Source organism: Elgaria multicarinata, chromosome 8 (assembly GCF_023053635.1).
Source record: "Elgaria multicarinata webbii isolate HBS135686 ecotype San Diego chromosome 8, rElgMul1.1.pri, whole genome shotgun sequence".
In the NCBI taxonomy this organism is placed as follows: Eukaryota; Metazoa; Chordata; class Lepidosauria; order Squamata; family Anguidae; genus Elgaria; species Elgaria multicarinata.
This window is the reverse complement of record NC_086178.1, coordinates 38,743,855-38,761,575: the sequence shown is the minus strand read 5'-3', so window position 1 is coordinate 38,761,575 and position 17,721 is coordinate 38,743,855. Positions and strand designations below refer to the sequence as shown.

The following is a 17,721-nucleotide window of genomic DNA, read 5'->3' as shown; positions in this document are numbered from 1 at the left end:
TCAAAGTCTAGCCAGCTAAATGTTTCTGTAAGAGTAAAAAAAAGTCTCAATAATGCTAGTTTAATTAAACAGGCTGTATTAGAAATTTGTTGAATTGGAAAGTCCACATTTTATGGATCAGGAAGCTCCCATTTCAAATATGCCTTTGCGATGAACAAACTAGGTTGCCTACCACAAACCACTGTAATTCAGTTGTTGCAGGTGTAATTCACATTTTCCAAGCGTTGACCTTGATATTTTGTTGCTAGCAAACTGGATGTTCTGACCAAGTAGAGTTTCTTTTGTATGGTGATTACATGAAATGTGAGGGACGCAACCATTTCCCTTGTGCGTGTAGTATTTTACATAGTTGCAAAATTATAGGGCAGGGATAAGCAACTTGTGGCCTTCCAGATTTTATTTTGGTCTATAACTCCCACAGCTAGCATACCAATGTTGAGGGATGATGGGGATTGTAGTCCAAAACATTTGGAGAGCTACAAGTTGCCCACCCATGGTATAAGGGATGTATGTTCACTCTCTCTGATTATTCACCCAATCTCCTCCTCCACCACTTCCTCCTCCTCCTCCTTAATCTTCAAGAAATGAAATTGTGCTGAACACCAGCAAAGCTTCCTCTTCCCCCTATTAGGGTGACCATATGAAAAGGAGGACAGGGCTCCTGTATCTTTAAAAGTTGCATAGAAAAGGGAATTTTAGCAGGTGTCATTTTTATATATGGAGAACCTAGTGAAATTCCCGCTTCATCACTACAGTTAAAGGTGCAGGAGCTATACTAGAGTGACCAGATTTAAAAGAGAGCAGGGCACCTGCAGCTTTAACTGTTGTGATGAAGAGGAAATTCCCCCAGATTCCCCATATATACAAATGACACCTGCTGAAATTCCCTTTTCAATACAACTGTTAAAGATACAGGAGCCCTGTCCTCCTTTTCATATGGTCACCCTACCCCCTATGGCAGTTTCCTGAAACTTTTTCCTGTTCCCATTTTTCATCTTGTGGCAGAGAATTCCATAAGTTAATGGTGTGTGTAATTAGGTAATTGGCTAATCCTGAGTCCTGCATATATAATCAATATGTCTTTTGCATTTGCAACTATATGAATGTTTCAGTATTTATTTTTCTAGGTAAACATTGTACCTGAAATTCAAAATAGCTATTTTAGAGCTGGAATCAAAAAGACCTACTTTGCGGGCTGAATTCCTATGCACACTTACCTAGGAGTAAGCTCCATTGAGCATAGTAGGACTTACTTCTGAATAGACACACCTACAATTGAGCTGCATGTGTGACCAAGTGATTGTGCATAAAGAGTGGAATGTTTGTCATTTCCCCTTTGAACAGCAGACCTCAAGCTATATCATAAACTCCCCCTTCCCCAAGTTTCAAAAGCAGCTTGCCGTGTGTCATGTATGGGTGGGGTTGCTCTTTTGAAGAATACCAAGCCGAAAGTTCTCTTGGGCATATGTAACTAGCTGCACAGTTCTTTGGTCTATGTTCTACAGTATGTCAATACTGAAATTGACAAATATCTGTTTGATTCTGCTCATTTCTTACATGGTTAAAATTAGAATTATTGCTACTGAAATCAATAGGATTTCTATCAAAGAAAAGGTCATTCTTTGTAGTGTTTGCCTTCAGAAGCCAGCTTGACATTGAATTAATAATGATCTTTTTATTCTTCTTTAAAGGCATTATATTAGAATATGTTCAAGGCGGAGAAGTGAAAACAAAATCCATAGATTTACTAGATCTCAGTACTGCGTGAGTATTATATTTTATTGCAAGCAATAAAACTGTATATCAACACAGAACAATGCAACTGATACATACAAATTTGTTAAACAGCTCAAAATATTACTTACTTTTTGGTCATCAAGAACTGTTTAATCCGTGATGTCATACTATCTTTTTCTAGATATATTCATGTAAGACCCTGTTTCCCTTGGCATAACTAGCATATAGCCATTTATTTTCTTGTGAATTTTTTATAGCTGAAATTTCAGCATTTCATGATTTCCATTTCACAGTTGCTCAGATGACAGCATTTTTGAAGGCATGGAATTTATTACTTACACCAGGGTATAGGTTAACAACAAAGACCAGATATATCCCATGCTTTATAAGAAGCTGTCATCGATATGATGTATTTAACATAGATAAGGATATAAGTTAGCCTTGGAACTGAATCCACACTTAGCATATTATTATACTTAGAGTAGACCCATTTTAACTGATGGGACTTACCTTACTGATGACTAACATGCAGCCTCCTGCACACAACCCAAATATGCTCCAGAGACTCGGGAATAGACCCTTTGCAGCAGATTTGGGGGGTGAGGCGGGCTACAGCGGGGAGCAGAAGGAGAAGAAGCCTCGTTGTCTGAGCAGAAGTCCTGTTGAGCAAGCAGACTTCAAGCCATTGATTTCCATGGGTCTACTCTTGCTCCCTGGGTGTTTATACCATTGAAATGTAAACCTCTACTTTTAGTCACCTGATGTGCAGTGGCAAGAATATGCGAAATGTGTTTTTCAAATCCACGAATGAGGGTAGGTTTATGGGTATCCTGGGAGTTTTCCTGACTTCAAGATATCACAGTAATATTTCAGAAGACAGACATTGACTTACAAACTCTGTTGCCAGTATACATAGCAGATGTGACCCTTGATAATTATTGAGAACATGCATGAAAATCCCCTTTATTCCATGGACATTATTCCCCAGTGGAATATCTATCCTTCACCAGTGAGAGTATCTATACAACATTCCTTTACAAACAGGAACCAGTTTTGTAAACTGTATATTTGTTCCCAGTAATGCTGTTATGCTTTAAACATTCCAAAAGATTTGAGGCTACTTTTAGAGGGTGGGTGGGTCACTTTAAAGAGAATTTTAACTCTTTAACTTCAATACTCAACCCGGAGAAAAATAGTGCCAATATACAATTTTAATACCATGTGATATTTTTGAACAAGCCAACTTGCTATTTGAAATTAAAACCAATCATAAATATGAGTCGCCATGACTGCAATGACGAGATGTTTTAAAGAAAATTACGCTATCATGTATAAGTCATTGGGTGAGGCCTCATATGGAATCCGGAATGCAAAATTAATCACCTATGTTCAAGAAGAAAACATTAAAATGGAAGCACTTGCAAATAAAATGGCAGAGAAATGGGAAACCTGTCTTATGAGAAGATAATGACTGGTTGACTGGTTTGCCTGACGTAGCCGGGGCATTGTGGGTTATTTAACACATGATGAGTTGCTGTGTATGGGCCTTGCTAGACCTACTTTTAAATCCCAGCATGTGGAGGGGCCAGCCCGCACTAGAAGTAGTGCAGGCTGGCACTCCTGTCCACATGTGACATGCGACGGGGTAAAGGAAAGTCCCGTCAGCCATTTCCCCCCCCCCCCAGCTTAAAGGGGCCATGTGCGCAGGAGCGCACCAACGATAAGGTAGGCTTTTTTTTTAAAAAAAAAAGGGTTCCCCACTCCCCTCTGCCCCCGATTTCCCCCCCGATGTCCGATGCCTGTCCGCCCACCATGTCCGATCACCCCCCGCTCGCCTGCCTGCCATGTCCGATTGCTTGCCCGCCCGATCGTCCCCCCCGCCCGCCTGCCATGTCCGATGCCCCCTCCGCCCCCCCCCCGGCCACAATCTCCGATCCCCCTGGCCACAGTCTCCCCCACCCCTGGTTCCACTCTTTCCCCCATCTCTCCCACTGGGTCCAGTCTTGCCCCTCCCAGGCCCCATTTCTCCCCCCCTGCAATTCTCCCCCCCCCCCCCGGCCCGATGTGAACCAGCTAGACCCTTCACAGTCCCGGGCTCAGCCCGGGGCTGCGGAAATACCAGGCCACAACCGGTGCCGGTTATCCCGGGCCAAGGGAGAGTTTACCCTCGGGCTGACCCTGGGATCCCCTGTGCGTCATCTGGTCGCACGGGTTTGCCCAGGTATCAGCCCGGGCTAAACCCTCGTCTAGCAGCGGCCTATAGCCAGCATTTTCAATATGCAATCCCCAATTGAGGCAATTGGGGTTGTGCCGTGTCATGTGAACCTAGCCATTATGGTTTTTCAAAGGTTAAACTATCTTTGCATAATTCTTGATTAATAAAATGGTTATGTGAGGGTTGTTTAACTGTCAAATAACTCCCAATGGCTAGGGTTGCACCACGTGGCACAAGCCTTGATCACCTCATTTGAAGATTACATCTTCAAAATGGCAGCTGCATGCACTACGGCTCATTGTGGCTTAAATAATCCATGATAAACTGGCTGTGTTGTGTGAACCAGCCTGCTGAATAGATGCTAGAGCAATTTAACCTAGGAAAAGAAACAAGTCTTACAGCCCAGTCCTATGCAACTGTCTTCAGAAATACCACTGTGACATCTTGCATTTAACTCTGGAAAACTCCCAAGACAGTCATAAATCTCGCTTTATTTGAATTTGATGGGACTGGTCCTAGCTGTGTTATAAATACAGCAAAAAGAGAGAGAAACTAGATAAAAGAAGAATGTGGTCATAAGAACTAACTGGTTTAATGAAGTCATTAATGGTGCAATCCTATGCATGTTTAGACAGAAAAAAGTAATTCAACTCCCAGCATTCTCCAGCCAGCATGTTGGCTGGGGAATGCTGGGACTTGTAGGACTTTTTTCTATCTAAACATGCATAGATTGCACCATAATACATTGAAGTTGGACTATACATTTCTGAGACCTTCTCTTTGAGATACTAGGGCCTAATCTACACCAAGCAGGATATTGCACTATGAAAGCAGTATGAAAGCGGTATATAAAAGGCAGGATATGGTATGCGGTATATAAAAGCGGTATATAAAAGGCAGGATATAACAGCATGAAAGCGGGATATGGTATGTGTCAATGGGCCCCAACAGTTGTGAATGCACTTCAGTATCGCTATAAAGCAATAGTGTGGCTCCTGCCTTTTATATACTGCTTTCATAGTGCAATATCCTGCTTGGTGTAGATTAGGCCTTGGAGAGATCAGAGAACCTAAATAGTGTTAATATAATTGCAAACATTTATAAAGGAGCAAGACGGGGTTTCTGTTCTGTAAAATGGTATGGGTGGCGGTGGGGCTTCTTGCTAAGGCATCAAAGGCTTAACAGCTAGATATGAGATATTTATTTATTAAATTAAATTACATTACATTTATTTATTAAATGTATATACCGCCTCATAGCAAAAGCTCTGTGGGCTGTTTACAAAAGTTAATAGATTAAGGAACAATGAAATTTTCTCTCAGAGAATGTGGCCCCCACCCCCTCTATGCCTACAATATAACACATCACTATTGGTTTGGAAAGGAATGACTATTGGTTTGGAAAGGAATGCTTCCCCAGATCAAACAGCTGCGTGAGTGCTCTGTTCCACTATAGTGGATGGCATCTTCTGAATTATTTCATGCTCCAAGATAGTTATTTCTGCTCTCCATTTGTAGTCGAAATCCACCAAGAATTTGTGTTCCGTTATAATCTGGATGCTGTGGTTATTCTGTAGAGGGTGGGATTGGGAATCCTGCATTTGAGTAGATAAAACCATGTTACTTTCAGGTTACTTCAAGTTATATGATGTCATACAGCATACATGTTTACCAAAAGATGAACATTATATTTTAAAATGTACTTCAGTACAGATGTAGGAGCCTTAGTAGAAGATATTAGAAAAGCAGAACCTCTCATCACAGCATCACGTAAAGACCAGGTTGTACATTTAATACTGCGATTACAAGAGAAGCTGGGACAACAGGTGGACCACAAGTTCTATCTTTTTAAGGTAAGAGCCATGGGGCAATTGCTGATCCTTGTTTACAGTAATGTAAATGCACAGTAACACCATATTTTGAAAGACTGTTGGTTGAATCAAGCCCTCTAACAGCAAACACAGGTAGTGAGTGCTGACTGAAATGATGCTAAAACAGAACCACTGAGAAACAGGAAAGAGGAATAAGCATGCTCAGGGGAACTCCAAGCTTTGCAGAAATACACCACATGCACCACATGTATATACCACTTTTTTAAAACACCTCAAAAAACTCCCCACCAAACAGCTCAGTGAACATGTACAGTAGTCATGGAATGTTGCGTATCAATTGAAAAAGAAAACTGGGAAGTCAAGGGTAGACTGGGGGGCAGAGGGGGATGGAATGAAGTATCTTGGAGGAGGGCAGGGCTTACTGGAACCCTAAATAGGTGCGTTCCAGTTAGGAGGTGAGGATGCACTGCAACATCTTGGACTCTTAAGAATCAAACTAGAAGGCACTGTAGCATTTGCTATTGCTTCTTATGGATGAGGGATGATTCCTGTCTGTTTTGGGTTAAGTAGGTCCGCACAGGTTATGACCCATTTAGCTAGCCCTCCAGATGTTAGGACCACAACTCCCATCAGTCCCTAGCCGCCTGGCCAATGGCTCAGGGATAATTGGAGTTGTAGTCCAAGACATCTAAAGGTTGAGGAACGCTGCACTGACTGAATGAAGCACACTAGCAAGGTATTGTGTCTAGGGATGTCCATCCTGGGTGGATTCCCGTGGTCCCTCAGCTCAGCCTGCCTTTGCGAGCCAAACTGGGGATTGTTCCTGGGAACTTTTTCGGGGGGGGGGGGGTCATAAAAAACAATTTGTGCAAAATATGGCTTTAATTTGTGGAACTTGCTATTTATGGGAACACAACACTCCCCCCCAGAAAAAGTTCCTGCTGGCCCACCCTCCCTCTTTGCCGCTGCCGCCTATTACTGTGCAACACTCCCTCTCTGCCTGTCACCTCCTGGCCAGAGACACCCTGCATGTCTGAAAGAAAAGGCAATGGTGTCTCTGGGCTGGGGCTGATGATGCCAGAGAGATAGGGAGGGCTGCACTGTGGTGCTGCTGCCACTGTCGACACACAACTTCTCTCTCTCACTGCCCCTGCCAGCTCCAGCCTGCAGAGCCCACTGACTTACCTTTCTGATGTGCAGGGGCTCTCCAGGCTGGGGCTGACAGCGGCAGGGAGAGTGGGAGGGCTGCATGGTAATGACAGTGGTAGTGGAAGGGCTCCCAGCTCTATGGCCAGGGGAAAAAAAGGAAAATCTGTGAGTCAGGCTAGCTCGCAGGGAGGCAAGCTGAAGTCTTGGGGGGTTGAGGTGCTGAAAGGTTGGTCAACTTCATCCCCACTTCCCTGGGCAGATTCCTCTGACATCCCAAATTGTGGTTTGCCAGAAGTTAAATTATACACACACACATGCACACACCAGGTTTTGCTGGTCAAGGCAGGCAGCAAAAGTCCCTTGTGGACCATCACTGCTGGGGTGCATTCAGGTTGGCGATTTATAAGTTGTACAGGCCAGAGCACAGACTGACTGCAGTGGCTTTGGGCTTTTCACCTAAAAGTCTGTTTGGTCAACAGGTTGTATGAATAGTTTTATTCTCACGCAATTCCTCTAGAGATGACCAGGTGAAGGAATAGATGCATTTTGTTTGCTCTAATTGTCTGACCTCCCCTTTCATAAATTGAAATACCTCTTTCACATTACCAGATGGCACTGTTGAGCTATCGTAACTGCCCAGGTATCCACTGGTGATTTTAACAGAGCTGATTTCACCCAGAACCCAGCCTCTCCAGGGCACTCCTTCCCTCCCTCCCTAGGTATCTCTGCTGAAAGAAAGACATGCACTGGGAGCATACAACTAGTCAAGCATGCCAGAAAACACATTGCCGTGCTTGTTATCGATGTCCTCACTGTTCCATTGTGGTTAAGAAGCTGAGTGATTTACCATGGACATAGACTCTCAGAAAGCCTGTGCTAGTGTGAAAATTCACAGGAGGGTTGCATGAAGGGCAGGAATCTGATACAGGATAGTTGTGTGAAAGAACTAGAGATAACTATGGGCTAGGGATGGGACTGATGCCCCTTCCTCATGAATATTTGCTAGCAAGGGGTATTGATATATCCATCTAGTAACATGAGGCTTAGCCACACCGAAACATAGGCCGTGTCTATAGCAGCCATTTATTCAGAGATTATATCGGAGTCGTCCCTTCCAGGCCACATGACATTCACCTACTCCTGCAGCGATCTCGGGTTGAGCACTCAGTTTTCCTGGAATATCACTGAGTGGATTTGTAGCAGCTTTACCGTCTCTCTCTACAATCCTGAAGTCCGCTGCTGGTGTGGCCCCCTGTTGCTGTTCGGCACGAGCTCCTGGCTCAGCGAACAGCCAACCTGCTGTAAGGGGCATGTCCTGCAGTTTTGGAGTTGTGCGGGAGTGGACGTCAGCCATTTTTGGCACATTTTTTTTATTGGTTATTGGCGTGTTTTGGTGCCGGCCGTGTATATATGTTTTTAACACAAACATATTGATGTGCAGGAGCTCATTTTCGACATAGTACCTATCTGCATGTCTGCGCTGCTGCACATCTTGGAGGAGGTATTAAAAAAAAAATCCATGCCCATCTGTCCAGTCTTGCCCACTTCTCCTGATACACATTTGGAACCACCGTCAGGGGGCACACATCCTCCCACAACAGCTCTCCTTTACTTGCGGGACACTTCCCTCGTGTGTGCCCCAGGAGCAACGATCGCGGAAGCGGGAACCCTTGCAATTATCCCTCCTCCGTTGCGAAAGGGCTGTAGGTGTAGATTAGGCCAAAGAATCATAGAATAGTAGTGTTGAAAGGGGCCCTTCATCCCTTCTAGTATCCCAGCTAATAGCCATCCTCTTGTTCATATGTGGGAATCGGATGATCTTAGAAAACCCTGTACTCTCAGGACACAACATTGAGGTCAAGCTTTTACTGCTGTTCGGGAGAGGCTTTCTTGCTTGATCATCATCATCATCATCATCATCATCATCATCTTAACTGATATTCTGCTTTTCCACTAAAAGTGCCCCAAGCAGCCAAACGAAACAGCAATAGCAAAAAAGCATACCAATACGTCTTTACATCATTACATCATTACAATAATAAACAACTCATTTCACTAATAATAGCATAACATTTCGAATTTCTTACAAAATACGCAAAATCAAACATTACAACACAATATCAATACTTATTTTCAGTAGTATATAAACCAGAGCCCAATAAACTAAATCTTTCCTATGTATTAAGGCTTTAAGAAATACTCCAAATAGCTAGACCAGGAAAACATAGCTAGCAAAATAACAACCAGGTTTTTTTTTACAGCCTGCAGCAGTTGATCTCTCCCATGCTCCACTCTCTCACGCTGGTGCCGTTCTCAAGGCTCCAACAGAGACAAGAGTGGTGGTGTTTAGTCTCTTCCCTGTGCTCTGGATGTTTCTGCTGCACGATGATTCTTTCACTTGCCCTTTACCCCCAAATAGTAAGAAACAATCTGTACCCTTTTGTTGGCCATGAAAGGTAATTTTCTCCTTCTGAATAGCAGCAGCAACAACCACAAAAACCTATTGTGAAGGCTGAGCTGGTTCCCTGCTGTAGACCAGCGGAAGGCTATTTGTGAAAAGGGACCAGTGAGTTTGACCATTGGTTGAAAAATCATTATGTTAGGCTTAAGTCTGGATTCAAAGCTTCTCATATATGTGTGATCTTATTTGGAAATGGGGTGCAAGTTTTTTAAACCCAGATCAGCAGGTTGATGCAGGGGGAGGCGGGGAGTGTGTGGGATCAGCTCTTGAGATGAAATGCAACGTGCTGTAAAGTGGAAATGCAAAAGTAGTCCTCGTTCAATTATACTCTGCATGTCTCTTAATTATTTCTGGCAGATGAGAAGTAAGCTCATGCTCAATAGATCTGCATCTCTCATATTGCTAAACAAGAAAATAACTTCATAATCCACTGTATTCATAAAGGATGTATCTCAAGAAGCCCTCTATCACATTTCAGGTCAAAACAGTTTTGTCCCTCACTGTCATGGAATAAACCTTTTGAGTGCTTTACCATATACCTATCTGATTCTTTCCCCCAGTACTGCAACCTCCATTGTTCCATTTTAAAGGGTACAGACTACTTCTTTCTATTTGGGGTTGACGGACAGTGAAAGAATCAGCAAGCAAGCAAGCTTCTCCCACATATCAGCGATAGCTTGAGCTCACAGTTGTGAGAGTATAGGGTTTTCTAAGATCATCATATTCCCACATATTTGTGAGGGTTGTTTTTTTAAAAAACGCGTTTGCGTAATTGGCCTCAGCAAAAGCTCTTCTTACTAGTCATTGTCGTCCGACCTCAACTTCTTCAGTATTGGAGCCTTTTAATTTTTTAATGTTTTTCTGTGCTATGGCAGGTTTCCACTCATTAACTTTGTTAATTTGACTGCTTTTTTTTTTTTTTTTAGAGTAAGTTAAATTTGGTTGGTTTATTACATCATAGGCCATAGCTAGATGGGCGATATCCTGGGGCGATCCCCGGAATCGTCCCTGTGCGTCCACATGACGCACAGAGGATCCCGGGAGCAGGGAGGGATGATCCCTCCCTTTCTTTGGGATAATACCCTACCCTTTCAGCCCACTTTTTCCATGGTCTTGGGCTGATCCCGAGACCGCGGAACATGTGGGCAGGTGTCGCTGTTTGTCCTGGCTCCTCGCGAGGAGACAGGAACCACACACGGGGCACAGAGCTCCTCAGGAGCTCTGCACCCATTGGGGGAAGGTGGGGGTGAGTGGGGGAAATTGTTAAAAATATAAAAAAACCTCACCTTTTGCTCACGAGCGCTCATGCACTTGTCTCCTTTAACAAATAAAACCCCAAAATGGCAGGCACGACATCCTGTTCTTCCGAGGCCATCAGAAGAGGGGGAGATCTTGCGATAATAATATTGCAAGATTCTCATCCCTCTGTCGTGCTAGACCTGTAGGTGTAGCTGAGGCCATAGACTGTCTCCTCCATACTTCTGTCTCTAGGTCTCTCCTTTTTTGTTTGGCAAGCTTGCTAAAAATCAAGCAGTGTGGATAAATCTTTTAAGAGTGCCATATCACCTTCCACCAAACCACCTAGCAGCATAGGTGCAGTTGTGCAAATTCTACTTTTACTCAGAACTAAAAATCTGTTTTTTTCTTTTCTTAAATACTTTGAACTCAAAAAAAGAAAATAGAACTACACACATCAATACTTACTCTATATCCCTCCCTGTTCCCCCCTCACACACACTTGGTCTATTTCCTTCTTAAATCTTTCATTTTCATTTTCTTATCCAGGGTAGTATTTTAAATTTCCATTTCATTATCTGCTTTTTATGAGTCCCACAGATTTCTATAAGCTTCTGCTTCTATAAGTCATTCTGTTTGATTCCTTTTTCACGTACTCTGTATGTTTTTGCCAGTCCATCCTGAAAGTATCTCTTTTCTTTATCCCTCTTTGTATTCTTAACTTTTGTGTCAACTTTTCGTTTATTGCTGTGTCCCAGATTTTCTTTTTCCACAGTGATACTGTCAGCATCCGAGCTGTCTTCCAGTTGCTTGCTATTAATTGCCTCGCAGCTGTCAACATAAATCCAATTAATATTTTTTTCTTTTATCTCTCTATTTTCTTTAACATACATATTCAACAAAGCTAGCTTTGGTGTTTTACAAACCTCTTGTTTGGTAATTTTTCTTATTTCTTGAAAAACCTTGTCCCCAAACTTCCTGACCTTCCTCAGAACTAAAATTAAACACCTGAAGTTGCAGTACTGGAAATATGAATCACATAGGTATATGGTAAAGCACTGAAAAATCTATTCCGCAAAAGTGAGGGATAAAACTGTTTTGACATCCCGGGAGGAAGAGGGCATGGTGCCCGCTGTTTTTTGGTTTTTATCGAAAATGAGCACAGGAGCTCTCCAGCGAAAAAGGTAATTTAAAAAACAAAAAACACACCCCAGCTCCGATGGGCATGGAGCTCTTGAACAGCTCCATGCCCCATGCCCAGCTCCCGGCTCCTTGCTTTTACTCACGAGGAGCTGGGACAAATCAGAACAGCAACCCTCACGTCCCGCGGTCTTGGGATCATCCCGGGACCGCAGGAAAAACCAGGACAAAAGTGTAGGGTAATATCCTGGGGAAATGCAGGGATCTTCCCTGCCTGCTTCTGGGATCCCCTGTGCGTCATGTGAATGTACAGGGATGATCCCAGGGTGATCCCCGGGATATCCCATCGTCTAGACATACCCATAGATCGCTACTTGAAATACATTCTTTATGAATACTGTGATTAAAGTAGTTATTTCTTGTTCAGTAATACGAGACATGCATATCTATTCAGCATGACCTTATTTTTTATTTGCCAGGAATAGAGTTATATAGAGTATAATTGTAAAGACATTACCCATTTTACATTTTCACTTTATAGCACATTGCAACTGTTAGCAACACCTTTTAAATGGAGATACAGACTTGTTGTAAACCTGTGCCTTTCTTTGCAGTTTCCTGGGTGATAATATTTTGTTGTGTGTGTTCCCAGCAAAGTGACAATCTGTTGTAGCATAACTTGATTAGGGTTTGAATGCATCCTGGATACAACATGCTGTTAGCGTGTAGTGCCTTACTCTAAATGAGCAAAATCTAGCCAAAAGCCCCACTTAGTTCACAAGGAGTGTTCAGTGCATGCTTAAATCATGTGCATTGAAATCAATGGGACTTAAAAGTGTTCAGCTTTGGTTGGCTCTTGTCCATTGATTTCAGTCATCTATATGCAATTGGATTTGTGAAGGTATGAATACCTAGGAAGGTAAAGAAAACTTCATTACTGTTTTTTTTTCCTAATTTCAGGTACTTCGGGCACATATATTGCCACTGACTAATGTTGCCTTTAATAAATCTGGTTCTTGGTAAGTTTGGGTGTTTAAATTCAAAGTTCATAATCTACACTGGGAAAGCATATCTAAATGTAAATTGTATATAGGAGTGGGCGAACTCACTTGCGTCTGCCCCGTTGGACACTCGCTGCCACTGCCTGCCCATCGTGTGAGCTGCTTCTGAGGCTTGGCCAGACAAGTACTTGGACAAGTCTGCCCCTGCCACTGAAATTGCACACTTTCCCCTGCTGCATCAGTGGGGCCTTTACAGCCACCATTTACACATCAGGGCGGGGAATGCGCAATTTCCAGAACCCCCATTGTGCCCAATGGAGGCTCTGGAAATAGTGCATTCCCCCCCACCCCCTGCCCCGCTGCTTTAACGGCAGCTGTAGAGGCCCCACTGATGCAGTGGGGGAAGTGTGCAATTTCGGCAGTGAGGGTGGACAGCCGCTGAGTGCTCGCTGAGGTCTTGGGAGCATTTGAGCATGGGTCCGCACTTGCACCGTGGGCACCTGACAAGATCTGGATGGACAGTTGCGAGGGAGTCCATTGGACTCCCAGATGCAGTCGGGTGCTCGTGACATCCCTAACTGTATATGGTACTTTTTAACAACTTTATACTTTCCTGTGTTGAGAATCATCATCATCATCATCACTTTATTATGATCCATAGATCCATCAAAGGCAAAACTCAGACATAAAACATAAGACAAATTAAGACTCTTATCAGCTTTCATCTAATACACACAGAGCTCTAATCTTGGCTGCCTCTATAAGAAATTTAACAACAGCCAAAGTCACTTTTGGGGACTTGTCTTCCAGCAAGAACTTAGTATAGAATTTATCTGAACTTATGGGCAGTTTACACAGCAATGGGGTGATTATAGAACTACGAGCCTGATTATAAAAGCTACAAGACAGAAAAATATGCTCCATCGTCTCCACTTCCATATTCCTACAGGGGCACCATCTTTCCTGAAAAGGGACACCAGCAAATCTGCCCCGAAGTAATTCAGTAGAGTACACATTACATCTGGCCTTAGAGAAAACACTGCGGTATTTAGCCGCCGACAGGTTCTTTAGATAATCAGCCAGATGAAAAGGCCCGACATAATGGACATACATTGCACTGGGAGAACAAGAAATGAGAAAGAAAGGGTTACTAAGATTAATATTAAGACTGCAAAGGCCAAAATCCAACATTTGTTTTAGTAACAACTCTTGGGCTGTAGCTAGACCTAAGGTTTATCCGTGGATCGTCCAGGGGTCAAACCTGTTCATCTACGTGACACACAGGGGGTCCAGTGCTCAGGCAGGGGCGAACCCTGGATGATCCCAGGATAAACCTTAGGTCTAGCTGTGGCCTTGGTTTGTTTGTTTTTTAAAAATAGAAAATACAGCAAAATGACAGTGAACAAGTGTTAGACCTCACTTATTTTCCTTCTCTTACTGGTGCTCCACCCTTCCCTCTGTTACCCCATTTAAACCCTTCATATTCAGATCTTGAACCTCTGGTAAATAACAAAAATCCAACATTTTTTAAAAAATGTCATCATTCATTGAGATGAACTCTGAAGTTAGTAATGTAAAATATTTTCAGGAGTATTTCATAATAAATTGCATTTTTTCTGGTTGTCCAAGCTTATCTATACTGTAGGTCAGGGATGGGCAACGTATGGCCCTCTAGATGTTTTGGCCTACAATTCCCATCAGCTCTGGCCAGCATAGGAGTTGTAGTCCAAAACATCAAGGGGGCCACAAGTTGCCCATAACCACTGTGGGTGAAGATTTCCACAGCAATACTACTTGTATCACAGCCTGTCACCATAAGCAGTAATTAGGTTTACAGTGCAATTCTGTACATGTGTACTCAGAAGTAAATCTCATTTCCTAAGACTGCAAGTCTATACCTACTTACATATATAGGATTGTGTTGTTAGTAAAATAGTTCAAAGCCATAGAAGTGCATCGAGCTCTTGAAGCCTTTCATTTCCATACAAGTAATGTATCTAATGCTCAACCTTTGACTTTTTAGTATTTGGGCTATGTTCAACATGTATGATCAAATTTGTTCATAATTGTGAAAATACACTGACTACTGGTGATGCAGTCTTCTAAACAAAATAGCAGTTATTACATGTTTCGACGTTTGTTATCTTTGTTAGTGCCACCTTTTTAAGGACAAATATGGGAAAGAGAAGAGGTTCAAGTTATAGAAAGCTGGCCATTGATTTCAGTCAGCAATGGGTCAAACTGTGGGGGTGGGAAACAAATGTTTCTTTAAAATCACATTGTGCTTGCCCACTCTAGCTTTATCACTGGAAGCTATGACAGAACATGCAAACTCTGGGACACAGCATCAGGAGAAGAGTTACGGTCTCTGGAAGGACATAGAAATGTGGTTTATGCAATTGCTTTCAACAATCCTTATGGGTATGCAACTTTTCAGAATCTTTGTCATGGCCATATCTGTTTTAAAACCTACAATGTTTGGCTGGCTAATTAGCTGTTATTATTATTCATTATTATTTATTTATATAGCGCCATCAATGTACATGGTGCTGTACAGAGTAAAACAATAAAATAGCAAGACCCTGCCGCATAGGCTTACATTCTAATAAAATAAAATGTTCTTTAAAGCTTTCTTTCTTTGCTACCTCAGAGAATTTTAATTTTTCTCAATAAATCACATTTTTTTCTTCTGGCCTATTACACGGAAATAATGAAAACAATAATATTTTTTTAATTCAGTGACAAGATTGCTACTGGATCGTTTGACAAGACCTGCAAATTATGGAGTGTGGACACAGGAAAATGCTATTACACCTTTAGAGGACACACTGCAGAAATAGTGAGTAGAGAAGTTCTGGCATACTTCTTGTTACATATGCAACTGCCTTCATTTTCCAAAACCCCTTTAAAATGAAGACTGGCTTTGTCTCTGATTCTCTCTGAAACTACGTTAACAAATATATGTTGTTATTCTCAAGAAATACAGTGAAATCATTCAAGCCAATTAACTGTGGCTAGTTTAAGGAATGTATTTTTTATCTTTAATTGGTTGCTGTCGTTAATAGTAGTTGCCTTACACCAACTGCTTAATGCTTCTTTTTGCTGTGATCATTAAAATTATTTAATTTTTAACATTTTCAAATCCAACAGTCTTTCTTGACTTCTTCAGGGTTTAAAACCACTTCCAGATGGTTTGTAAAGTTCACAATTCCTTGGTTTGTAAAATTAGCATTAAAAGCTGCAGTCCTGTCCACATTTTCCTGGAAGTAGGTCCCATAGAAATTGTAATTTACTCCTGAGTGTGTGTTTGTATATGTGTGTGTGTGTGTTGCCATTGCACTGAGACCCAGATTAAAATGTGGATACAGTTACTGCATTTAAAACCAAGGTGGTAATTGTACTCATCAGGACTGGAACCAGCCAGATTTGAGCAGGCATCTTTTAGAATTTCTTCTCAGTCAGTATCTACCGTATTTCTTCGATTGTAAGACGCCATTGATTGTAAGACGCACACTAATTTCAGTACCACCAACAGAAAAAAAGCTTTGATTCTAAGAATAATAATTGCACCCGCAATTCTAAGATGCACCCCGTTTTTAGAGATGTTTATATGGGAAAAAAGTGTGTCTTAGAATCAAAGAAATACAGTAGCTAGATGTTGGCAGAGGCAAGAATTTACTGTGCCCCCATTTCAATTCTCTTCCAAATAATGTATATTGAACACATGTGACAAGATGTTACTGTACTGTGTGCTACTCCACACCTGCTTCCAGTGATGTGAGGCAAGACTGGGGAAATACATGGTGCTATGTCATAGTACACATTGATCGAGTTTGCAGAATTACTGCAGATTCAGGCTGTGTTTTTTTGCCACCGTAGACATGGCAAGATAGAAGTGATCACAGGGCATCCCCATACAATTTTGGAGTGTTCTCCAAAATCTTCTGCCACCACATAGAAAATTTTTGGCTGAGTCCTGGAAGTAGCACAAGAAGTAGCACAAGACTCATGAGCTCCTTTTAACATTCTGGCTGTCCATTAAATTTTGCTGCCTGTCTGACTGCCAGTGCAGCCTGTGTGGTTTGAACCAACCCTGCGCTATAACCTTAGGGCTAAGTTTTAAAACTGCAAAGAAAAACTGGAAACCATAGTGAAAGCTACAGGCATCAATAATCTTCCCTCCTCCCTGCACTCCTCCCCCCATCCCATATATTCAAACAGTTGCTTTCACTCTGCCCAGCAGCAAAGGAAGATAGGAAATCAAGGATTTATATAAAGATCTTTCTTCTCTTTTTTTATGTAACAGGTTTGCTTGTCGTTTAATCTTCAAAGCACACTGGTTGCTACTGGAAGTATGGATACTACTGCTAAACTATGGGACATACAGAGTGGAGAAGAAGTGGTCAGATTAACAGTGGGTTACAACTCTTTATAATTTTGGTGGTGGTTTGATGCTTTCTTAACTTTTAATTGAAATAGCACTTCTTAATTATCAGTTGCAAAACTTAGAGGTGAAAATGTCTCTAGATCGCTTAGCAACTATAGTTAATGCATTAATCAAACATAAAGGAAGACCAAAAATGGTGATTTTATTTATTTATTTATTAAATTTATATACCGCCCCATAGCCGAAGCTCTCTGGGCGGTTTACAAAAGGTAAAAACAGTGAACATTAAAAAGTATACAAAATTTAAACTCATCAAAAACATAAAAACAACAGTATAAAAGCAATGGTATCCATTTAAAAGTCATGAAAGTTTACAGGCAGAGCAATCCTATGCATATTCACTTGGAAGTAATTCCTATATCCAATGGGGTTTACTCTTAGCTAAGTGTGAATAGGATTGCAGCCTAAATCATGTATTTTATTTTTTTCTAACTAGTGTAAAGCCCCTGTTGCCATGGGTGCTAGGAGTCTCAGAAAACAAAACAAAAATTAGCTTAAGAGGTC

At 41.9% G+C, this 17,721-nt stretch overlaps 1 protein-coding gene across 2 annotated transcripts in view; it reads left to right on the top strand.

Moving 5' to 3' along the window:
* Positions 1–17,721, top strand: part of DAW1 (dynein assembly factor with WD repeats 1) — a 30,514-nt gene that overhangs the window by 3,200 nt on the left and 9,593 nt on the right. Inside the window, exons 2-7 of one of the 2 annotated variants that reach the window (XM_063132200.1) lie at positions 1,692–1,764; positions 5,660–5,804; positions 12,730–12,788; positions 15,069–15,191; positions 15,510–15,609; positions 17,077–17,184. In XM_063132200.1, coding sequence (XP_062988270.1) covers positions 1,692–1,764; positions 5,660–5,804; positions 12,730–12,788; positions 15,069–15,191; positions 15,510–15,609; positions 17,077–17,184 — 608 coding nt within the window. The remainder of the gene's footprint in view (positions 1–1,691; positions 1,765–5,659; positions 5,805–12,729; positions 12,789–15,068; positions 15,192–15,509; positions 15,610–17,076; positions 17,185–17,721) is intronic. The other variant, XM_063132199.1, reaches the window with a different exon arrangement.